Source organism: Microcaecilia unicolor, chromosome 1, assembly GCF_901765095.1.
Source record: "Microcaecilia unicolor chromosome 1, aMicUni1.1, whole genome shotgun sequence".
Taxonomy (NCBI): domain Eukaryota; kingdom Metazoa; phylum Chordata; class Amphibia; order Gymnophiona; family Siphonopidae; genus Microcaecilia; species Microcaecilia unicolor.
This window is the reverse complement of record NC_044031.1, coordinates 106,184,877-106,210,043: the sequence shown is the minus strand read 5'-3', so window position 1 is coordinate 106,210,043 and position 25,167 is coordinate 106,184,877. Positions and strand designations below refer to the sequence as shown.

The 25,167-nt window shown below is 44.9% G+C and overlaps 1 protein-coding gene across 1 annotated transcript in view; it reads left to right on the top strand.

The window, feature by feature from the left end:
- The window catches only part of GPR158 (G protein-coupled receptor 158), a 452,345-nt gene that overhangs the window by 360,677 nt on the left and 66,501 nt on the right, over window positions 1-25,167 (top strand). The window contains exons 7-8 of the mRNA XM_030201149.1: window positions 5,388-5,626; window positions 24,447-24,585. Coding sequence (XP_030057009.1) covers window positions 5,388-5,626; window positions 24,447-24,585 — 378 coding nt within the window. The remainder of the gene's footprint in view (window positions 1-5,387; window positions 5,627-24,446; window positions 24,586-25,167) is intronic.

The following is a 25,167-nucleotide window of genomic DNA, read 5'->3' as shown; positions in this document are numbered from 1 at the left end:
CAGCATAGTAAAAGGACCCATCTAAGACCATTTTATGGTTCTAGAAAACAAATAGGCAATCGATCTACAAGATCCAGCATGGGAAAAGAAAGCAGTAGATCTAAAAAAATGTACAAAATGTTCAATTTATTCACCATTTAAAAAATAAATAATTAAAAGCCTGACACAGCCATGTTTTGCCCTCTCAAAGCGCTGCGTCAGGGGCTTGAAACAGAACTGTCAATAAATATGCAAAATTATATTAGTATAAATGATAAAATCAAATAATATCATAAAAAATTAAAATACAGACCATATGCAAAAACACAAATAATTGTAAACCATCCATATGTGTGCTATGTCTTAAATATATCTTAACAATACATACCCCAGTGGTGCTGACAACGCTTCACCTGCTGGTTTCAAACTACTGAAAACAAAAAAAAAATTATAAACGTATAGAAGATCACTGAAAAAATAGTAAATTACACACTGAATATTATTGTGATAGTGCTATAATGGGGGCATCCTATAATCATCCTCTCAAAGCAGCCTATGGGTCAGAAAGATAATACACATCAAAATAAATGCACTTCCTTTCACATATCTGATAAAAGATGAGCTCTCTAGAGTTAAGGCACATATCTTCCTCAAAGTTTACGTGGAGGGGCATAATCGAACGGGGATGACCATCTCTAAGGACGCCCATCTCTGAGGACGTCCCGCGAATGGGCAGGGCATCCCATATTATCGAAACAAGATGGGCGTCCATCTTTTGTTTCGATAATACGGTCGGGGACGCCCAAATCTCAAAATTTAGGTCGACCTTAGAGATGGGCGACCTCGGTTTTCGCCAATAATGGAAACCGAGGATGGCCATCTCAAAAATGACCAAAACCAAGGCATTTGGTCATGGGAGGAGCTAGCATTCGTAGTGCACTGGTCCCCCTCACATGCCAGGACACCAACTGGGCACCCTAGGGGTCACTGTAGTGGAATTCACAAATTGCTCCCAGGTGCATAGCTCCCTTACATTTGGTACTGAGTCCCCCAACCCCCCCCCCCAAACCCTACTCCCCACAACTGTACACCACTACCATAGCCATTAGGGATGAAGGGGGGCACCTACATGTGGGCACAGTGGGTTTCGGGTGGGTTTTGGAGGGCTCACATTTACCACCACAAGTGTAACAGATGGGAGGGGGCAGCGTCCGCCTGCCTGAAGTGCACTGCACCCACTAAAAACTGCTCAAGGGACCTGCATACTGCTGTGATGGAGCTGGGAATGACATTTGAGGCTGGCATACAGGCTGGCAAAATATGTTTTTAATTTTTTTGGGGGGTTGTGGGAGGGGGTTGGTGACCACTGGGGGAGTAAGGGGAGGTCATTCCCGATTCCATCCGGTGGTCATCTGGTCAGTTCAGGCACCTTTTCGAGGCTTGGTCGTGAAAAAAAAGGGACAAAGTAAAGTCGGCCAAATGCTCATCAGGGACGCCCTTCTTTTTTCCATTATCGGCCAAGGACGCCCATCTCTTAACCACGCCCCCGTCCCGCCTTCGCTACGCTGCCGACACGCCCCCGGGAACTTTGGTCGTCCCCACGATGGAAAGCAGTTCAGGACTCCCAAAATCGGCTTTCGATTATGCAGATTTGGGCGACCCTGAGAGAAGGACGCCCATCTCCCGGTTTGTGTCGAAGGATGGGCGCCCTTCTCTTTTGATTATGCCCCTGAAAGTTAAATAAAACCTCATTACAACAAAGTACTGGTGTCTCAAATACTTAAGATATAATGTTCCACTTACTGATTGCTATAGCAAAACCCACAAAAGCAGAGAGAAAAGCAAACCATTCTACCAAACACATTTCCAATAGCACATACTTCTCTCCTCAAAAGCAGCAGCAGCAGTGGTGGTGAATCTAAGAGAGCTGCAGCATATCTACGGCTTGCATAATAAAAGATCCTCAAGGGGTTCAAGAATATAAAAAACTTATATGTAATGATCTACTTGCTAATAGCTATAGCAAATTCCACAAAAGCAAAAAGCAATAGAAACAATTCTACTAAACACATTTCCAGTAGAGCTAAGGGGATAATCATACATACATACCTCTCTCATCAAAAGCAGCAGCCATAAAAACACAGCTCTTTGAGCTGGCTTACAGGAGCTGAGTTGGATCAAGTCATGCTAGACATCATCCTATACTAACAGTTTTGTTTCTGAATATTTGTACCTCTCCTATGTCTGGATGACTGTTTATCTTTTCTGTTTTTATAAATGTTGTTCCTTTAATTTATGTTTTAGCCTATGCACCACTTTCTCCTGCTTGTCAGTTAAAGCGATACAGTAAGCCCCGAATAAATTTTAGAAAATATGAATAGCACATAATATTGTAACTTCTATGTAACACGCATAGCTTAGCAGAGTTTAAAAAGGGGTTAGGCAGCTTCATAGTAGATGACGGCAGAAAAAGACCTGCACGGTCCATCCAGTCTGCCCAACAAGATAACTCATATTTGCTGCTTTTTGTGTAAACCCTACTTTGATTTGTACCTATGCTCTTCAGGGCACAGACCGTATAAGTCTGCCCCGCACTATCCCCGCCTCCCAACCACCAGCCCCACCTCCCAACCACCGGCTCTGGCACAGGCACAGACCGTATAAGTCTGCCCAGCACTATCCTCACCTCCCCAGCCCTGCCTCCCAACCCCAGCTCTGGCACAGACTGTACAAGTCTGTCCAGCACTATCCCCGCCTCCCAACCACCAGTCCCGCTTCCCACCACCGGCTCTGGCACAGACCGTATAAGTCTGCCCAGCCCTATCCCCGCCTCCCAACCTCCAGCCCCGCCTCCCGATCTTGACTAAGCTCCTGAGGATCCATTCCTTCGGCACAGGATTCCTTTATGCTTATCCCACACATGTTTGAATTCCGTTACCGTTTTCATTTCCACCACCTCCCGCGGGAGGGCATTCCAAGCATCCACTACTCTCTCCGTGAAAAAATACTTCCTGACATTTTTCTTGAGTCTGCCCCCCTCTCGTTCTACCACCTTCCCATCTCCGGAAAAGATTCGTTTGCGGATTAATACCTTTCAAATATTTGAACGTCTGTATCATATCACCCCTGTTTCTCCTTTCCTCCAGAGTATACATTTTTAGTTCAGCAAGTCTCTCCTCATACGTCTTGTATCGCAAATCCCATACCATTCTCGTAGCTTTTCTTTGCACCGCTTCAATTCTTTTTACATCCTTAACAAGATACGGCCTCCAAAACTGAACACAATACTCCAGGTGGGGTCTCACCAACGACTTATACAGGGGTATCAACACCCCCTTTCTTCTGTTGGTCACACCTCTCTTTATACAGCTTAACAACCTTCTAGCTACTGCCACCGCCTTGTCACACTGTTTCGTCACCTTCAAATCCTCAGATACTATCACCCCAAGATCCCTCTCTCCGCCCGTACCTATCAGACTCTCCGCACCTAACACATACGTCTCCCATGGGTTTCTACTTCCTAAGTGCATCACTTTGCATTTCTTTGCATTGAATTTTAATTGCCAAACCTTAGACCATTCTTCTAGCTTCCGTATGTCCTTTTTCATGTTTTCCACTCCCTCCGGGGTGTCCACTCTGTTACAGATCTTAGTATCATCTGCAAATAGGCAAACTTTACCTTCTAACCCTTCGGCAATGTCACTCACAAATATATTGAACAGAATCGGCCCCAGCACCGATCCTTGAGGCACTCCACTACTTACCTTTTGCTCCTCCGAGCGAATTCCATTCACCACCACCCTCTGGCGTCTGTCCGTCAACCAGTTCCTAATCCAGTTCACCACTTCGGGTCCTATCTTCAGCCCCTCCAGTTTATTTAAGAGCCTCCTGTGGGGAACCGTGTCAAAAGCTTTGCTGAAATCTAAGTAGCTTACGTCCATAGCTTGTCCCTGATTCAGTTCTCCTGTCACCCAATCAAAGAACTCAATGAGGTTCGTTTGGCACGATTTCCCTTTGGTAAATCCATGCTGTCTTGGATCTTGCAACTTATTGGCTTCCAGGAAATTCACTATCCTTTCCTTCAGCATCACTTCCATTACTTTTCCAATAACTGAAGTGAGGCTTACCGGCCTGTAGTTTGCAGCTTCTGCCCTTTCACCACTTTTGTGAAGTGGGACCACATCCGCCGATCTCCAATCCCTCGGAACCTCTCCCGTCTCCAAGGATTTATTAAACAAATCTTTAAGAGGACCCGCCAGAACCTCTCTGAGTTCCCTCAATATCCTAGGGTGGATCCCATCCGGCCCCATGCCTTTGTCCACCTTTAGCTTTTCAAGTTGTTCATACACACTCTCTTCCGTGAACGGTGCTCTATGCACTTCAATCTCATTTGTACTTTTTGCAGTCCATCGCGGTCCTTCTCCAGGATTTTCTTCTGTGAAAACAGAAGTATCTATTTAGCAAATTTGCTTTTTCTTCATCATTATCCACATAGCGGTTCGCAGTATCTTTTAGTCTCACAATTCCTAAAGGACAAGTCCATAAACCACTACTAAATGGACTTGGGAAAAATCCAAAATTCCAGGAATAACATGTATAGAATGTTTATACGTTTGGGAAGCTCGCCAGGTGCCCTTGGCCTGGATTAGCCGCTGTCGTGGACAGGATGCTGGGCTTGATGGACCCTTGGTCTTTTCCCAATGTGGCATTACTTATGTACTTATGTACTTATATGTACTTATGTACTTATATTTCTATCTGCTTTACAGTTTGTAATCACTTGCCTCATAATTTGTAGAGTAGGAAAGTATAGCATGTTAAAATTTAAGTGCTAAGTAACATGGGGCCCTTTTATTAAAGGGTTGGTGCGCAGCAACAAGCTTGCCACTCGCCAATCCAGAACTACCGCCGGGCTACCACAGGAGCCCGATGGTAGTTCCCACCTCCAGCGTGCGCCATTTCTGGTGCTACAAAAATATTTTTTTATTTTTGTGGCGCCGGTGTTTACCTGGTGGTAATCAGGCAGTGCCATGTGCTGCCCGGTTGCTGCCGTGTTAGCTTGGGTGTCGGTAAGCGCTCCCCCCAAAATGGCTGCATAGTAATTTCACTTACCGCACGGTCATTTCTTTTCCAGAAAAAAAAAACAACCTCTAACCTGCTGCGGTAAAAGGGGGCCTCAGATCATGTCAAAAAACACATGTTGATGCTAGCTCAGGCCCCATTTTACCACAGCTTAGTGAAAGGACCCCATAGTTATAAAGCAACCAAATCAGCAGCTTTACTTAATTTGAGGCCTTCTAATTTAACTTTCTCAAAGTCACTTTGATGTGTTCTCATGTTACAGAATAAAGTATTGTTTTCAAAAGTATACTAGCCTACTTCGATACATGTAAATGTTCTTTTCCCAGGGTACTAAAGGTATTTCTGTCCCGAACTGCCCAGCGTATACCATACATGACAAGCAGCCGAGTGATGAGGATGCTGGCCGTCATTCTTCTGATAGTGATATGGTTTCTCATTGCTTGGACTTCTGCTGTTTGCCAGAATATGGATAAAAATATATCACTTATCACTCAGGGGCACACGCCGGACCAGCTGTACTTCAATATGTGCCTAATAGAACGTTGGGATTACATGATGGCTGTCGGTATGTTGATTTATATTTTATTATTCATTTTGCCTTTGTTATGATAGATGGCAGTTTATTTCCTTGTTAAATATGTTAACCTTATCTGAAAGACCATGGGGGGGCAATTTTCCAAGCCATTTACACAGGTAAACAGCAGATTAGCTGGGTAAATTATTCTGTCTGAAAATTGCCCTCCTTTGATAGTCTAAACATATATATGGGCTTCAATTGCACACTTTTAGCTCGAAGGAGAAGAAGTATTCCCAGGGGGGAGGAGAAAATGAAGTACGGAAACAACACAAAAAGCAGATAGAAGTTTGCTGGTCCTTTCTGTTAAGCAATTAATTTCCATTTTGCTTAGTTCCACATGCAATTCACAGTTTTTTTTTTCTTTTCTTCTGCTTTTTATTCAATTTTCTATTTGAGGGAATTTCATTAATATTGTTTGCTGTTGCTCAATAACAGATAACACACTATTGGGACTCATTTTCAAAAGAGAAAAACGTCCAAAAAGTGGCATAAATCTGCATTTGGTCATTTTTCTCACTAAAACGTCCAAATTAGTATTTTCAAAACCATAAATGTTTTTCTATGAAGTCTGTCAGAAGTGAGTTCAAATCACAAGGGGGCATGCCGGGGGTGTTTTAAGGGCAAGATCTGGGCGTTCCTAACACTTGGATTTTTTTCTGCCATAATGGAATAAAACAAAAACATCCAGGGCTATAAGTTGGACATTTTGGTCTAGACCTGTTTTATTAACGAATAAGCCACAAAAATGTGCCCTAAATTGTCAGATAACTACCGCAGGTATAAAGGAATGACCCCCCCTTACTCCTTCAGTGGTCACTGACCCGCTCCCACCCTGCAAAGATATAAATGAAATAGTACATATCAGCCTATTAGAGAAGCAGGTTCATGTAATAGCCTAACAGTGCACTGTGGAGAAGGTAACCCAGATCCATAATACACTCTATTACACTTGTGGTGGAAAGTGTCAGCCCCTCACCCCACCCCCAAAAAAACCCTACTGTACCCACATATAGGTGACACCTACAATCCTAAGGACTATTGTAGTGGTGTATAGTTGGGTACACTCAGGGCCGGTCTTAGCAAGTGCGGGGCCCTATGCAGACCAATTTGGTGGGGCCCCATCCTAGCCCCGCCCCACAGTAGTCTCGCCCCCACCGTAGCCCCGCCCCTACCTCCACCCCATTGATGAGATTATTCCATTTTTAGAACATTTTTATTTATGAAATTTCAAATAAAGACAAATTAAGCTAAACTTGTACAAAAAAAACTGATTGAAATAATAAGCACAATGCTATCATGAAACCTCTCCTCCCCAGAAATTATTCAGTTCAATTCCACTACAATTAGTAGTTCCAGTTCTCATAACAAAGGAGAATAAAGGAAAAATATTAAGAAAAGATTCAGTACTTTCAAATTCCCCTATTACTCTGTAACCCATATATGCAATAAAATAAAAATGAAATGAAAAGATATACAATAAAATAAAGTGATGTGTGAAATATAATGTACAATATAAAAACATATAGACCACCAAGGTATTAAAATTGTTTTAAAATATATACCACAGCTCTCTGACTCAAGAAGACTCCGACTCTGTCTGTCATCCATAATTGTCTGACAACACACAGAAAAAAAATAAGTAAACATAAAATAGTCACAATTAATACCTTATACACCAATATACCAGCCATACGGAAAATGCAGACCTTCAACAATATGAAGCTAGCAAGGGATCATAATACCACAATTCTCATGCAGAGCCACAAAACACCCTTTTAGAGGTAGTGTGTCATGATTTAGGCTCTACACACTTTCTGATGTTTGGTGCCACCTTTGTAAGGCCAACACACAATCTCTCCACTGCAAAACACTATACACAAACTTGTGCAAAAACACACTTATAACCTTAACAAACCATAAACAGCACTAATTCCAAGGACAGAATGAGCTACAACCTTATGCGTGGCGTGGAAAGGCAACTGTAATTACACCTGGCTCTAAAACACCAGTGCACAACCTAGTGAAAAAAAACAAACAAAAAGGGATTCAAACTATACGCTAGCAGAATACTGCACCTTCCTTGATCACACCTGAAAAATACATGAAGGCAAAATACTGAAATGGAAAGTTACCTCAAGAAGTCAGACTCAGCATGCAGCAATACTACAAAAATTGAAACGTACATGAAAAATATCACAGATGCACATTTCCTAAAACTGACATATTCCAATTAATAAATCCTGAATAAAATAGTTTTTTCTACCTTTGTTGTCTGGTGACTTTGTTTTTCTGATCATGCTGGCTCAGTATCCGATAGTGCTGCTATCTGTCCTTTTAACTCCGTTTCCAGGGCTTCCTTTGCATTTATTTCTTTACTTTCCGCCTTTCTTCTTCATTTCTTGCCCTACATCCGTAAGTAAAAGCTGGGTCCTCCTCCGTGGAATTGATTGGAGGAGGCATAACGTGGATCCAGCTTTTGCCTATTTTCTATATCATTGTGCACTTTTTCTCCCTTTTCCCTCACCTCATCTCCTTCCTCGCCTCCATCCACGTCCAGCATTTCTTCTCTCTCCTCCATCCACCCATGTCCAGCGACCCTCCTGTTCCCCCTGCCATCCATCTATGTCCAGCAACCCCCCCTGTCCCCTCTGCCCTCCCCTGCCATCCACCTATGTCCAGAAACCCCCCCTCCCATGCCTTCTACCCATGTCCAGAAACCCCCCTACCCTGCCATCCACCTATGTCCAGAAGCCCCCCTCCCCTGCCCATCCACCCATGTCCAGCGACCCTCCTGTGCCCCTGCCCTCAACCTATGTCCAGAAACCCCTCCCCTGCCATCCACCCATGTCCAGTGACCCTCCTGTGCCCCCTGCCCTCAACCTATGTCCAGAAACCCCTCCCCTGCCATCCACCCATGTCCAGCGACCCTCCTGTGCCCCTGCCCTCAACCTATGTCCAGAAACCCCTCCCCTGCCATCCACCCATGTCCAGTGACCCTCCTGTGCCCCCTGCCCTCAACCTATGTCCAGAAACCCCCCCTCCCATGCCTTCTACCCATGTCCAGAAACCCCCCTACCCTGCCATCCACCTATGTCCAGAAGCCCCCCTCCCCTGCCCATCCACCCATGTCCAGCGACCCTCCTGTGCCCCTGCCCTCAACCTATGTCCAGAAACCCCTCCCCTGCCATCCACCCATGTCCAGTGACCCTCCTGTGCCCCCTGCCCTCCCCTGCCATCCACCTATGTCCAGAAGCCCCCTCCCCTACCATCCACCCATGTCCAGCGACCCTCCTGTGCCCCCTGCCCTCAACCTATGTCCAGAAACCCCCCTCCCCTGCCATCCACCCATGTCCAGTGACCCTTCTGTGCCCTCTGCCCTCCCTTGCCATCCACCTATTTCCAGAAACCCCTCTCCCCTGTTATCCCCCAATGTCCAGCGACCCTTCTGTGCCCCCTGCCCTCCACCTATTTCCAGAAGCCCCCCTCCCCTGCCCTCCACCCATGTCCAGCGACTCTCCTGTGCCCCTGCCCTCAACCTATGTCCAGAAACCCCCTCCCCTGCCATCCACCCATGTCCAGCGACCCTCCTGTGCCCCCTGCCCTCCCCTGCTATCCACCTATTTCCAGAAACCCCTCTCCCCTGTTATCCCCCCATGTCCAGCGACCCTTCTGTGCCCCCTGCTCTCCACCTATTTCCAGACCCCCCTCCCCTGCTATCCCCCATGTCCAGCGACCCTCCTGTGCCCCCTGCCCTCCACCCTTGTCCAGCGACACAACTCTCCTCGTTCCCCTGCTCCCCCTCCCTCCAGCCACCTGAGCCCCCCTCCCCGACCTGCCAAACGACCCTCGTGTACCACCCGACCCGCCGGCACCTCACCTGACCCAGCATTTTTTAAAAAGCTACAATCGGCAGTGCCTCCTCGCGTCTGTGAAAGAAGAAAAGTCGCTTCGTCCATTGGCCGGCCTTCCCTCATGTCCCGCCCTCTGATGTAACGTCCGCAAGGGCGGGACATGAGGGAAGGCCGGCCAATGGATGAAGCGACTTTTCTTCTTTCACAGACGCGAGGAGCCACTGCCGCTTGTAGCTTTTTAAAAAATGCTAGGTCAGTGAGGTGCCGGCGGGTCGGGTGGTTGACGAGGGTCGTTTGGCGGGTCGGGCAAGGGGGGCTCAGATGGGGGAGGGGCTCAGACGGCTGGAGGGAGGGGGAGCAGGGGAACGAGGACTGGAGAGTCGCGTCGCTGGACATGGAGGGCAGGCGAGCATTGGCGGTGGTAGGAGAGGCGAGGCAGACTTGAGGCGGGCCGCGCGGGGCCCCCTTAGGCGCGGGGCCCTATGCAGCCGCCTCGGTCGCCTCTGCCTAAGACCGGCCCTGGGTACAGTAGGTTTTTCATGGGTTTTGAAGGGCTCACCATACAATATAAGGGGATATTGTTGAGATGTGTACTTATGACCTTTTATGTGAAGTCCACTGCAGTGCCTCCTAGGGTGCCTTACTGCTCTCCTGGGATGTCTATTTGACCAACCTACTTGGAAAGCTGGCTCCTCCTGCATCCCAGTGGCTTGATTTTGTTTGTTTCTCACTTGAACTATTTGTTTTAATGGTCCAAAAAGATAGACGTGCTAAGCACAACAACTTCTAGGAAATGGTCATTTTCAAAGAAAAAAGATAAATGTTTTTTTCTGGTTTGAAAATGGTCATTTTCACTACTTGATTTTTGATTGTTTTCAGGAAAACGTCCAAAGTTGGATTTAGACATCACATCAAAGATGCCCCTCTGTGCACATTGTTAACAGTGAGGGAAAATGTTTCAGGATTTTTTTTTCTGTGGTTTCATTCAAAAAATAATAGGAAGTGACATGTTGACATTTCCTATGTTGGTTCAATTGAATACATGTCCTTGCTTTCTACTCATGAGCAAAGATCAAAGAAAAATTATCCTACTGATATTCAGCCAGCAGCGGTCAGCATATTTATGTCCGCCGCCGGCTGTATTCCCAGATATTCAATGCATGGGGGCACTGCAGTGGACTTCCTAAATTGCTCCCAAGTCCATAGCTCCCTTCCCTTGTGTGCTAAGCCCCCCCCCCAAAACCCACTCCCCACAATTGTACAACACTACCATAGCCCTTATGGGTGAAGGGGGGCACCTACATGTGGGCACAGTGGGTTTCGGGTGGGTTTTGGAGGGCTCACATTTACCACCACAAATGTAACAGGTAAGGGGCGGGATGGGCCTGGGTCCGCCTGCCTGAAGTGCACTGCACCCACTAAAAACTGCTCCAGGGACCTGCATACTGCTGTCAGGGAGCTGGGTATGACATTTGAGGCTGGCAAAAAATGTTTTTAATTTTTTTGGGGGGGTGGGAGGGGGTTGGTGAGTACTGGGGGAGTAAAGGGAGGTCATCCCCAATTCCCTCCGGTGGTCATCTGGTCAATTTGGGCACCTTTTCGAGGCTTGGTCGTGAAAAAAAAAGGGACCAAGTAAAGTCAGCCAAATGCTCGTCAGGGACGCCCCTCTTTTTTCCATTATCGGCCGAGGACGCCTATCTGTCAAGCACGCCCTCATCCCGCCTTCGGTACACTGCCGACATGCCCCCATGAACTTTGGTGGTCCCCACGACGGAATGCAGTTGAGGACGCCCAAAATTGGCTTTTGATTATGCCGATTTGGGCGACCCTGAGAGAAGGACGCCCATCTCCCGATTTGTGTCGGAAGATGGGCGCCCTTCTCTTTCGAAAATGCCCCTGATAGGGATAAGATTCAGTTGTATGTCCCAGCAGACAGCATAGATCAGTCCAAGTCTGCTTGTTGAAATAATAATTTGTTTTTTGATTATTTCATCCAATATTGAAATAAAATCTATGGAGACACGAAAGTGGGCATTTTCAATTTTTGTACCTCAGCTTTGGAATTTGATGTCTAAAGAATTTTTGTATTGCAGGTTATTTTATTTGAGAAAAGAAATTAAGAGGTCCTTTTACTAAGTTGTGGTAAGCACTAGAGCATATATACTGCAGGTTAAAATGCACTACCGCAGGACACACTCAGGCGTCCTGTAGTAGTTTTTGTATGTGTGCACGCACAACCCATGCATCAAATTTATTTTTTAGTGCTGGGGACGTGTTTGGAGGCAGAAAGTGGGCATGACTTTGCTAATTGGTTAGTGTGTGCGCATTGCTGCACGCTGATTAGCGCAGGATCAACACTTGAGCCCCTACTGGTGGGTGATCCTTTGGCATCTAGTGATCACCAAATGGTATGGTTCAATATTAAGACACAGGCAGAGAGGTTTTATTCAAGATTGAAGGTTCTAAACTTCAAAAGAATGAACTTTGTCAAGATGGGGGAATAACCAAGAAAGTGTGAGTTGGATGGGAACAGTTGAAGGGAATAGAACATCAGTGAGTAAAACTGAAAGTTATTTTAAAAGGTCACAAACCTTTATGTTAGAAAAGTACATAAAATTAAGAGGCTCAAGGGATGAAGGTGAAGAATATGTGGAAGCTGATAAGGATAAAGCTGAACTGCTTAATAATTACTTCTGTTCTGTGTTCATGGATGAAAGGCCAGAGGTAAGACGGCAGAAAACAAATGCTAATGGGAATGAATGTACGGTGTTCGTGATGAGCTTGCTAAACAAAAAATAGACAAAGAGCCTATTGGGATTCATCAGAGGATACTCGAGAAACTTAGAGAAGTTCTGGCAGTGATGTGATATACTTGGATTTTAGCAAAGCCTTTGACATGGTTCTACATAGCAGGGGCGTATCTGCGTGGGGCCACAGGGGCCTGGGCCCCCGCAGATTTCGCCCTGGCCCCCCTCCCCGCCGTCAACCCTCCCCCGCTGCTTACTTTTGCTGGCGCCGAGGTCCGACCCGCAATCTCCGTTTTTCGTCTTCCTCCGTGGCCATGCTTCCAGGAAGTAACGCTGCAGTGCTGATTCGTTGAATCCAGTTCGGCGTCTGACGTCAGACGTCGAACTGGGGTCAACGAATCAGCACTGCAGCGTTACTTCCTGGAAGCATGGCCACGGAGGAAGACGAAAAACGGAGACTGCGGGTCGGGACCTCGGCGCCAGCAAAAGTAAGCAGCGGGGGAGGGTTGACGGCGGGGAGGGGGTGGAGAGAGGCGGCGGCGGCGGCGGCGGGGGGGGGGGAGGGAGGCAAAAATGTGCCCCCCCTCTCTGGCTCTGGCCCCCCCTACCGCCGGATTCCAGATACGCCCCTGCTACATAGGTGACTGATAAATAAACAGTGATCTCGGTATGGGCCCTAAAGTGACTGACTGGGTTAGAAATTGGTTAAATGGAAGGAGACAGAGGGAAGTGGTAAACAGAGTTTGCTTCAAGGAAAATGATTTTATCAGTGGTGTACCACAGGGATTAGTCCTTGGGCCAGCTCTTTTTAACATCTTTGTGAGTGATATTGTGGAAGGACTATCTGGTAAGGTTTGTCTCTTTGTGGATGATATCAAACTCTGTAATAGGGTAGACACCCCAGAGGGTGTAGATAGCATTAGGTGGGATTGAGCAAAGCTTGAAGAATGGTCCAGAAATTGGCAACTAAAATTTAATGCTAAAACTTGCAGGGTCATGCATTTGGGTTGCAAAAATCCAAGGGAATGGTATAGTATAGGGGGTGAAGTATCTCATGATCATCAGGTGGACAAACAGGTAGAAAAGGTGACAGTCAAAGCCAGAAGGGTATTCAGGTGTATAAGGCGAGGAAAGGCCAGCAGGAAAAAAAAGGTTATAATTTTCTTATATAAATCTCTGGTAAGGCCTCATGTAGAATCCTGTGTGCAACTCTGGAGACCACACCTTCAAAAAGATATAAACAGGATGGAGTTGGTCCAGAGGGCGTCTATAAAATTGGTCAGTGGTCTCCTTAATAAAGTGTATGGGGACAAATTTATTGACTCCAATATGTATATTCTGGAAGTAAGATGGGAGAGAGGGGATATAATAAAGACATTTAAATATCTCCATGGCATTAACGTACAGGAGATGAGCATTTTTCAAACGAAAGCAAACTCTGGAATGAGAGGGCTCAGAAGTAATCTAAGGAAATATTTTTTTCATGAAAAGTGTGGTGGATGTGTGGAATAGCCTCTCAGTGGAGGTGCTGGAGACTAGGACTGTGTCTGAATTTAAGGAAGTGTGGGACAAGCACGTGAGATCTCTTAGGGAAAGGAAGAGATAGTGGTCGCTGAAGATGGGAAGACTGGATGGGCCATTTGGCCCTTATCTGCTGTCATGTTTCTATGTTTCTAACCAAAATGATTGAGCGGGTGGAATGGCTCTCATATGAAGAAAGGCTAAAGAGGTTAGGGTGCCTCAGCTTGGAGAAAAAACAGCTATGGGGAGACATGATAGAGGTCTATAAAATCCTGAGTGGAGTGGATTGTTTACTTGTTTGAAAAGTACAAAGTGCTGGCCAGACTTATACGGTCTGTGCCCTGAAGAGGACAGGTACAAATAAAAAGTAGCACATATGAATTTAGCTTGTTGGGCAGACTGGATGGACCGTGCAGGTCTTTTTCTGCCGTCATCTACTATGTAACTATGTAAAGGACACTCCATGAAGTAACATAGAAGAAATGTTTGTTTTCACACATTGCATAGTTGGAACTTGTTACCAAGGATGTAGTACAAGCAGTTAGTTTAGATGGGTTTTAAAAAGGTTTAGACAAATTCCTGGAGGTAAAGTCCAAAAACCATTATTAAGGTAATTCCTTGGAAAGACACTCCTTATTCCTGGGGGTAGGTAACATGAGAATCTACTTTTTTGGATTCTTCCACTTACTAGTAGGATACCGGGCTAGATGATCTTTAGTCTAACCCATTATGTAAACTCTTTTATTCTTATGTAACTTAGGATTTATTTGCAGTCTTTTTGAAAAATTCACCCAAGACAGTGTACAGCAAGAATAAGTCTAACATAGGCAATAGACAAGTTTTTGCAGAAATGGTGTGATCTGATCACATCACTTACAATCTTCTGCCAGTCTTGCTGCAGCATTCTGAATCAGTTGGAGCTGGTGCAAACTCTTTGTAGAAGTGCATTATAGTAATCCAATCTTCTTATTATCATAGCCATGAACCACTGTGATAAAACTTGCCTTTTCAATGTATGGAAGGAGGCAGCAGCAGCACAGTTGTCACAAATGATAAAAGCAGCTCTTTGAGGTTGTTTGGATTTGGAGGATTAGTGTGAGTCTAGCCGTTCCCCAAGGTTCCTAACTTGTGATTTAAGGGAGAGTTTGTATCTCCCAAAAGTGATTCTGACATCAAGTATGTGCCCACATTTGTCGGGGATCTACTATTTACTACTACTACTATTTAGCATTTCTATAGCGCTACAAGGCGTACGCAGCGCTGCACAAACATAGAAGAAAGACAGTCCCTGCTCAAAGAGCTTACAATCTAATAGAATCCGCAGAAGCTCACTTGGGCTCAGCTAAAGTTTGTTGTTTTTAGCCCATTCTTAAATTATCAGTTGGTCAGTTTAGACAGGGTTGTGGGTATGTCTGGTTCAATGGGTATGAGCAGCTACCTGGTGTTGATCCTTGTTGTACCCTACAGGACAGCACCCATGGTAGTGGTGAGGTGCTGCCGAACAGTATGAACTGTTGCCTATCTAATAGGATGTGAACTGAGCAAGTACTGTGCCACTAATAACCTGTTTTTGTCAGTCACACTACCATGATATTGTGGTCCACAGTGTCAAAAGCTGCTGAGAAATCTAGCAATATCAACACAGAGGCAAATCCTTTGTTTCAGTTTCTGTGAAGATCATCTAGTAGGGAGCGATATGAGGACCATTTCTTTTCCATAACTACTACTACTACTACTTAACATTTCTAGAGCGCTACTAGGGTTACGCAGCACTGTACAAATTAATAACTAAGGACGGTCCCTGCTCAGAAGAGCTTACAATCTAAAGGATGAAATGTCAAGTTGGGGTAGTCTAGATTTCTTGAGTAGAGGTGTTGTGATTAGGTGCCAAAAGCGACATTGAAGAGGTGGGCTTTGAGCAATGATTTGAAGATGGGTAGGGAGGGGGCCTGGCATATGGGCTCAGGGAGTTTGTTCCAAGGATGGGATGAGGCGAGGCAGAAAGGGCGGAGCCTAGAGTTGGCGGTGGTGGAGAAGGGTACTGAAAGGAGGGATTTGTCTTGAGAGCGGAGGTTACGGGTAGGGACGTAAGGGGAGATGAGGGTAGAGAGGTAGGGAGGGGCTGCAGATCGAGTGCATTTGTAGGTTAGTAGGAGAAGCTTGAACTGTATGCGGTATCTGATTGGAAGCCAGTGAAGTGACTTGAGGAGAGGGGTGATATCAGTATATCGGTCAAGGCGGAAGATAAGACGTGCGGCAGAGTTCTGGATGGACTGAAGGGGGGATAGGTGGCTAAGTGGGAGGCCAGTGAGGAGTAGGTTGCAGTAGTCAAGGCGAGAGGTAATGAGAGAGTGGATGAGAGTTCGGGTGGTGTTCTCAGAGAGGAAGGGGCAAATGTTGCTAATGTTGTAGAGGAAGAAGCGACAGGTCTTGGCTATCTGCTGGATATACGCAGAGAAGGAGAGGGAGGAGTCGAAGATGACACCGAGGTTGCGGGCAGATGAGACGGGGATGATGAGGGTGTTATCAACAGAGATAGAGAGTTAAGGGAGAGGAGAAGTGGGTTTGGGTGGGAAAACAATAAGTTTAGTCTTGGCCATGTTCAGTTTCAGGTGGCAGTTGGACATCCAGGCAGCAATGCCGAATAAGCAGGCCGATACTTTGGCCTGGGTGTCCGCAGTGACAGGTCTGAATCCAGATTGACATGGATCTAGCAAGTTTCTCTGTTCTAGCCATTCAGTGAGTTAAACACAGACAGTTTTCTTAGAAATGGGATGTTAGATACTGGCCAGTAACTTTCAAGCTTGTCCTGGTCAAGGTGGTTGTTCTTTAGCAAAAGAGGCACCACTGCCCTTTTTAATGCTTTTGTTACTTGCCCATTGGAAAGAGAGGAGCTTCCATTTTTTGTGGCCCCTGCTTGCCTGCTGCACTATCTTTGATGGGCAGGGGTTGAGGGAGCAGGTCGTTGGAAGTGAGGGGGGAGCAATTTTCAGCAGCACGTTTTACATGAAAGGGAGCCGTTAACCTGCATGAACAATTTTAAAAATTGCCCTCACTCTGTATAGCATTTTAATAAGTCCAGAATTCATTTCTACTTCCAAATAAAATAGCTGAACCTTTCAAGAATGGAAAGAAGTGCAATCACGCAGAATGAGATGGTACTGACAGGGGTAGGAACACTCTTCTGCCCAGATGTTGGGGAGAGCACAAAGTGGTAGAAAATGAACTCCTTTGCTAACCACACTGCTCAATTATTTTTATCAAGCAGAATTTGAAATCAAGACAATAGGTTGCTGAAAGAAAGTCAGTTGTGTAAAAATGAGTTTACATAAAGGGAGAGAGCATTGCAGTTAGTCTGCATGGTTCTTTTCATTAGAGCTCCAGTCTATTTGGGTCAGTAGCCTGGGAAAAATTATGCAGGTAGTCTAAAGAATACTTATTTTTAGAATGGTGTAAAAGAATACCTGAGGCATATATTTCATACTATCTTTTTTATTTTTCATGACAGGCTAGCAGGCTCATTTTCGAAAGAGAAGGATGTCCATCTTTCGAGACAAATTAGAAGATGGGTGTCCTTCTCCCAGAGTCATCCAAATCGGTATAATGGAAAGCCGATTTTGGACGTCCCCAACTTCTTTCCATCACAGGGATGGACAAAGTTCAATTGGGCATATCGGAGGCATAGCAAAGGCGGGACTTGGGCGTGCCTAAAACATTGACGTCCTCGACCCATAATGGAAAAAAAAGGGCATCCCTGACAAGCACTTGGACGACTTTACTTGGTCCTGTTTGTTTTACGGCCAAGGCACAAAAAGGTGCCTGAAATGACCAGATGACCACCGGAGAGAATCGGGGATGACCTCCCCTTACTCCCCCAGTGGTCATTAACCCCCTCCCACCCTCAAAAAACATCTTTCAAAATTTTTTTTGCCAGCCTCTATGCCAGCCTCAGATGTCATACTCATGTCCATCACAGCAGTATGCAGGTACCTGGAGCAGTTTTAGTGGGTGCAGTGCACTTCAGGCAGACGGACCCAGGCCCATCCCCCTCCCTACCTGTTACGTTTGTGGAGGAAACAGCAAGCCCTCCAAAACCCACCAGAAACCCACTGTACCCACATCTAGGTGCCCCCCTTCACCCGTAAGGGCTATGGTAGTGGTGTAGAGTTGTAGGTAGTGGGTTTTAGGGGGGGTTGGGGGGGCTCAGCAGACAAGGTAAGGGAGCTATGTTCCCAGGAGCATTTTATGAAGTTCATTGCAGTCCTCCTTCAGGTGCCCGGTTGGTGTCCTGGCATGTGAGGGGGACCAGTGTACTACAAATGCTGGCTCTTCTCATGACCAAAGCGCTTGCATTTGGTAATTTCTGAGATGGGCGTCCGTGGTTTCCATTATCGCCAAAAATCAGAAATGACCAAGTCTAGGGACGACCATCTCTAAGGACGACCAAAATTTCAAGATTTGGGCGTCCCCAACCATATTACCGAAATGAAAGATGGACGTCCATCTTGTTTCGATAATACGGGTTTCCCTGCCCCTCCATCAAGATGTTTTGCGAGGACATCCTCAACAAAACTTGGGCGTCCCTTTCGATTATGCCCCTCTTGGTGTCACATTTAAGGCTTCTTTTACTAAGCTGCGCTAGCGATTCCCTGCACGGCAAATGAGAGGAAGCCCATTCAATACCTATGGGCTTGCATGGCAACTGCTAGCGTGTCTTAGCAAAAGAGGCCCTTATTTTCAATTCCACATTATCTTTCTTTTGGAAATGTTATAAACACTTTTAGTAGATAAGAGATTGTGGCTTCTTTCATAAAGCATGTTGCTTTTTGCTATGTGATATTTGTGTAAATTGGAGATCCAACCACCACAAAAGACGGTCAGTAGGGATTTAATTTAACAAAAGGATTTCCCCTGGGACATTGAATAGAAGAAGACCTTTGTTAAATCATGCTTTGTATTCTGAAGACTATATTCACTTATTGTGTAGGAGATTTCTAACTGATGATTAAGAATTAAGCATTGTTTGAATACGTTTATGTGTAATTAATATTTTCTATATCACTATTTGCAAGCATTACAGCAGTTTACATTTTCAAATTTAAAGTTATAACCAGGGCTATTTTTTGAGGGGGTACTTGGGGGTACTGTGTACTGGCACCTTTTCCATTGTCTGCTAGAATTGGCCCATATTGGTCCCCAAGTTTTAATGAAAGAACTCAGGCTCTACACACCAATTCAGCCTTGTCATAGATTCTGTGACCAGTTGCAGGGGGCCTGGCTATTGTGGGGTGGGTCCCTCAATGATCACCTGAAGGGTGGCCTGGCATTTGAGTACTAGCACCTTTTTTGCTAGAAAGAACACACTGGTTATATCTAAGAATGGAAATGAATAGAAGTCCAGAAAGCTTAGTATAATAAAAAGGCTATGTACAGTGGGGGAAATAAGTATTTGATCCCTTGCTGATTTTGTAAGTTTGCCCACTGACAAAGACATGAGCAGCCCATAATTGAAGGGTAGGTTATTGGTAACAGTGAGAGATAGCACATCACAAATTAAATCCGGAAAATCACATTGTGGAAAGTATATGAATTTATTTGCATTCTGCAGAGGGAAATAAGTATTTGATCCCCCACCAACCAGTAAGAGATCTGGCCCCTACAGACCAGGTAGATGCTCCAAATCAACTCGTTACCTGCATGACAGACAGCTGTCGGCAATGGTCACCTGTATGAAAGACACCTGTCCACAGACTCAGTGAATCAGTCAGACTCTAACCTCTACAAAATGGCCAAGAGCAAGGAGCTGTCTAAGGATGTCAGGGACAAGATCATACACCTGCACAAGGCTGGAATGGGCTACAAAACCATCAGTAAGACGCTGGGCGAGAAGGAGACAACTGTTGGTGCCATAGTAAGAAAATGGAAGAAGTACAAAATGACTGTCAATCGACAAAGATCTGGGGCTCCACGCAAAATCTCACCTCGTGGGGTATCCTTGATCATGAGGAAGGTTAGAAATCAGCCTACAACTACAAGGGGGGAACTTGTCAATGATCTCAAGGCAGCTGGGACCACTGTCACCACGAAAACCATTGGTAACACATTACGACATAACGGATTGCAATCCTGCAGTGCCCGCAAGGTCCCCCTGCTCCGGAAGGCACATGTGACGGCCCGTCTGAAGTTTGCCAGTGAACACCTGGATGATGCCGAGAGTGATTGGGAGAAGGTGCTGTGGTCAGATGAGACAAAAATTGAGCTCTTTGGCATGAACTCAACTCGCCGTGTTTGGAGGAAGAGAAATGCTGCCTATGACCCAAAGAACACCGTCCCCACTGTCAAGCATGGAGGTGGAAATGTTATGTTTTGGGGGTGTTTCTCTGCTAAGGGCACAGGACTACTTCACCGCATCAATGGGAGAATGGATGGGGCCATGTACCGTACAATTCTGAGTGACAACCTCCTTCCCTCCGCCAGGGCCTTAAAAATGGGTCGTGGCTGGGTCTTCCAGCACGACAATGACCCAAAACATACAGCCAAGGCAACAAAGGAGTGGCTCAGGAAGAAGCACATTAGGGTCATGGAGTGGCCTAGCCAGTCACCAGACCTTAATCCCATTGAAAACTTATGGAGGGAGCTGAAGCTGCGAGTTGCCAAGCGACAGCCCAGAACTCTTAATGATTTAGAGATGATCTGCAAAGAGGAGTGGACCAAAATTCCTCCTGACATGTGTGCAAACCTCATCATCAACTACAGAAGACGTCTGACCGATGTGCTTGCCAACAAGGGTTTTGCCACCAAGTATTAGGTCTTGTTTGCCAGAGGGATTAAATACTTATTTCCCTCTGCAGAATGCAAATAAATTCATATACTTTCCACAATGTGATTTTCCGGATTTAATTTGTGATGTGCTATCTCTCACTGTTACCAATAACCTACCCTTCAATTATGGGCTGCTCATGTCTTTGTCAGTGGGCAAACTTACAAAATCAGCAAGGGATCAAATACTTATTTCCCCCACTGTATGCCAAGGAACCCAGAAGCCCAAGCCCTGGCCAAAAGCCCAACCAGGCTCACCACTAACACCTGGATTCTATAAATGGTGCTTTAAATTGCACATGCATTTAATTGAATAATGAGCCAATTAGCCAATTAATTAGGCCCTAACAATCAATTATCATTGCTAATTGGCATGAAATATAATCTATATGTGTACATTTATGTGCTGAGATCCATGCACAAATTTTGCATGCAGATCAAAAAGGAGGCATGACCATTGGTGGATCGGGACGTTCCTGCAATAGAATAAGGGGGATCTGTGTCTAATTTTGGCACAAGGACTTATTCCAGAGTTCAGCTGGTGTAAATGGTCATGCCTAAAAGTAGTCACGGATCCTGGTGCTAAGCATTATTCTATAAATGGTGCCTAACTTTGATCGCCCTTTATAGAATTAGTGTTAAGTGCTATTTTTTTTGTGCCATTTAGAGAATTTACCCCTAAATATCAAGCAACTAAACATTGTTAAAGGCCTGGGGAAAGCTGCTTTAAACTTTGAGAAGGAAGATTCAAGGCAAAGTTATAATGGAATATTATTCCAAAGCAACTGCACCAAACAGAAAAAAGCAGAATGACATGTACTCTCTAAGCGAGCTCAAGTAGAATGGGGAACAGAAAGCAGTTTATCATTCTGGAAAAAGATTTCATGCAGAGATAAATGGGCCCAACAAATGCCTCTTTGGTTCGGCCAAGCTCTACCCCCATCTTCTTCCCAAACTCTGCCCTCAGCTCTCACCACTGATTTTAATATACTTTTTTCTTCCATATTAGTATCACAATATTTTCCCTTCCTAACCCCACAGTTCAGCATGTCACTTCGCCTCCCTACCTCTCAACAGTCCAGCATCTCCCTCTACCCTCTCTCCTCTCTATCACCTTCCATAAAAGTCCAGCATCTCTCCTTCTCCTTCCCCACCCGCTCCCTCTAGCCTTTTTCCCCTCCACTTACTGGGCCCACTGCTACCGTCACCCTCCCCTTTCCTAAGGTGAAGAGCAAAGTGGATTGCACACCGCTGAAGGCCTAGAAGAATAGGCTCACACTCATGTGCTGTCATGGCTGACCCTCTTCTGATGCAGACTTCCTCTCAAGTGGTTGAGTTGGGATGTGACAACACAAGAGCATGGGCCTGTTCTTCTAGGCCCTATGCTGGCACTGAATCTATTTTGTTTTTGTCTTCAGAAGAGGGAGGGTGGCAAAAGTGGCAGTGGCAGGTTGAAAAAAAAATGGGAGGTAAGATGCACTACTCCTGTCCCAGCGCTGCCACCCTAGACAGACACCTAGTCCATAGTAGCTGGTTGTCTGAACTTAGCTCAAAATTTTGGGTGAACCATGAATCCTGTGGCTCACCCCGTTTTGACACCTATGCTAAAGGAACTCTAACTGATCAGTATGGAACACTCTGTGCAGAAGAATTAAAACATTAAAAACAACTAGCAGCCAGTGCAACTCAGACAGTAAAGGCAAAACATGATCAAAATGCATGACACCACAAATAAGCGTTGCTGTCATATTCTGAACAATTTATAGCTCATGTGAGTATCTGTGGCTAATTCATTATTTAAAATTTTACAGCAACTTAGCCTACTAATCACTAAGACATGAACTAAGGTGCATAATGCATCCTTAGCCAAAAATGGCCTTACATCACAAATACAACAGATGCTAGCTGACAGTTCAGTCAAGTCAATGCTCCAACACCAGTAGGGCAATTTCTTAATTGGTAGGGCAGTCCCACTGGTGCTATCATAGCCATGGTAAGAGCATTTATAGTGAGTCTCTTTTAGTGTAGTTTCTCCTGATCAGTTGAAGTAAAATAGAGATGGAGCTATTTTCCTTCAGCCTTGATTTGCCTGTGCGAAGTCTTTCTTGGAACACTCTTTACAAACTTCCAGCCAGGTGGTCAGTGTCATTGGAGTAATTGTTTTGGTAGTTGTGATACCTCAATTCTGCAGACATGGCCAAAACCAGCAAAGGTGTGATTGTCTTATCTTTTTTCCACTGTACATTGTTTGTTGTAAATTTCTCTAATGGTTTCATTTTACTAGTGGTTGAGCAGTGAGATGCTGGACAGTACAATAACACACTGTTATTGACAGGAGTGGCCTAGTGGTTTGAGCAGTGGTGTTGGCATCCAGAAATACTGGGTTCAAATCCCACTGCTGCTTCTTGTGATCTTAGGCAAGTCACTTAGGGCCCTGTTTACTATGCTGTGCTGTAGGTGTGCAAACTTTTGAAGGGGGGCAGACTCAGGAGTAATGTCAGGAATTATTTTTTCACGGAGAGGGTGGTGGATACGTAGAATACCCTCCCGCGGGAGGTGGTGGAGATGAAAACAGTAATGGAATTCAAACATACATGGGATAAACACAAAGGAATCCTGTTTAGAAGGAATGGATCCACGAAATCTTAGCGGAGACTGAGTGGCGACGCTTGTAATTGGGAAGCAAAACCGGTGCTGGGCAGACAATCAATGGTACTAAGCCATGTAGACTACTGCAATGGAATTTATGCGGGATGCAAAGAGCAAACCTTAAAGAAACTTCAGACCGCCCAAAACACGGCAGCTAGGCTTATCTTCAGAAAAACGCGATTTGAAAGTGCAAAACCCCTTCGTGAAAAACTACACTGGCTCCCAATCAAAGAACGCATTGATTTCAAAGTCTGCACTCTGGTTCACAAAATTATCTACGGTGAAGCTCCAGAATACATGACAGACTTGATCGACCTACCAACTAGAAACACATCCGAATCAACACGAACGTACCTAAATCTGCACTACCCAAGCTGCAAAGGACTCAAATACAAATCAACTTAGGCGTCCAGTTTTTCCTACATAAGCACACAACTGTGGAACACATTACCAAAAGCCTTGAAAACTATGAACGACCACCTACACTTCCGGAAAACACTAAAAACTAACCTGTTTAAAAAGGCATACCCTACCGATCCAACATAAATGCCTGATTTCTGCAACTCAACAAAACTAAAGAACGTAATGGACATAACACAACTCATCCGTTGTACGATTCCCTAGTGTGGCTGTGCCACATGAATTTTATCTTACCACAACATCACTTTGTATTGGTTTACACTGGAGTCTGTAACGCCTCTCCGGTACTTTGTAATCCACATTGAGCCTACAAATAGGTGGGAAAATGTGAGATATAAATGTAACAAATAAATAAATCCTGGGGAATGAATGCATAATTTATGTAGGTATTAATCCTATGTATAGACATTTTGTTTCTCAATTAGTCATTGTTCATTAATTACATACTTTGCAAATTAAATTTATAAAACAGCCTCTCTGGGCACAGCCCATGAAATGGACCAGACTGTCTGTGGTTACAGGCATGACTTATCAAATTGTACATTTCTATTCTTTACACAGGGGGCTGGCTTTTTAAAAATCAAAACAAGACAAACCGCTGGGGTCATTATGATAGTAATCAAATTTTAATGTAAAGAATCCGAAATACTGTGTCTTGTTAGTAGTAAATGCTGATGTCACTATATTTATTTATATAATGGTGATATATGTAAATGTCACATATGGTATAACTATATTCCTTTTCCCCCCTTTATCTGAAAAACCTAATGGCAACATTTTCTCTCTCTGTTCTTCTTACAGCTGAATTTTTATTCCTCCTGTGGGGTGTTTATCTGTGCTATGCAGTACGGACAGTTCCATCAGCATTTCATGAGCCACGTTATATGGCTGTTGCAGTACACAATGAGCTCATTCTCTCTGCAGTATTCCATACGATTAGGCAAGTGATCTAAAGACCTAGAAATGAATTGTTTATTTGTTTTTTTCAGGGTATTCATGGGATTGTGGTTTCCACTTATAAGAGCTTCTGCATACATATGGTACATGTAAAAATTAAGAAAAGCAAAAGGTGTGTGTGTGTTTGGGGTAGGGGAGATTTCTGGAAACAAAAAGGCTCAAGGAATAGCATAACGATACTAGTTCATCATGGAATTTTTGTCATCCAAAAGGTAGAGCCAAGAACACATATGGGTCAATATTCAAAACGATTTGACCGACCAGAAACGTTCCCTAACTAGTTAAATCACTTGTTTGGGGCTATCCACTAATTTTCAGTGGCACTTAACTCTTTATTACCACTGAAAATTAGCGGTTAGTGCCTAAGTGAAAACCAGCTATTTTGGGGGTGTTCAGGGTGAAGTCGGAACTTGGTTAATTAAGCACCTATATTCAGCAGTTAATCGGCTAAGTTAAACCTATAAATAGGGCCACATAAAAATGAGTCCTATCTTTATGCAGTAACCCATAGCCGCATAAGTGTTGAATATCGACTTAAATGGGCATGCGTTAGACGGCGCCATTA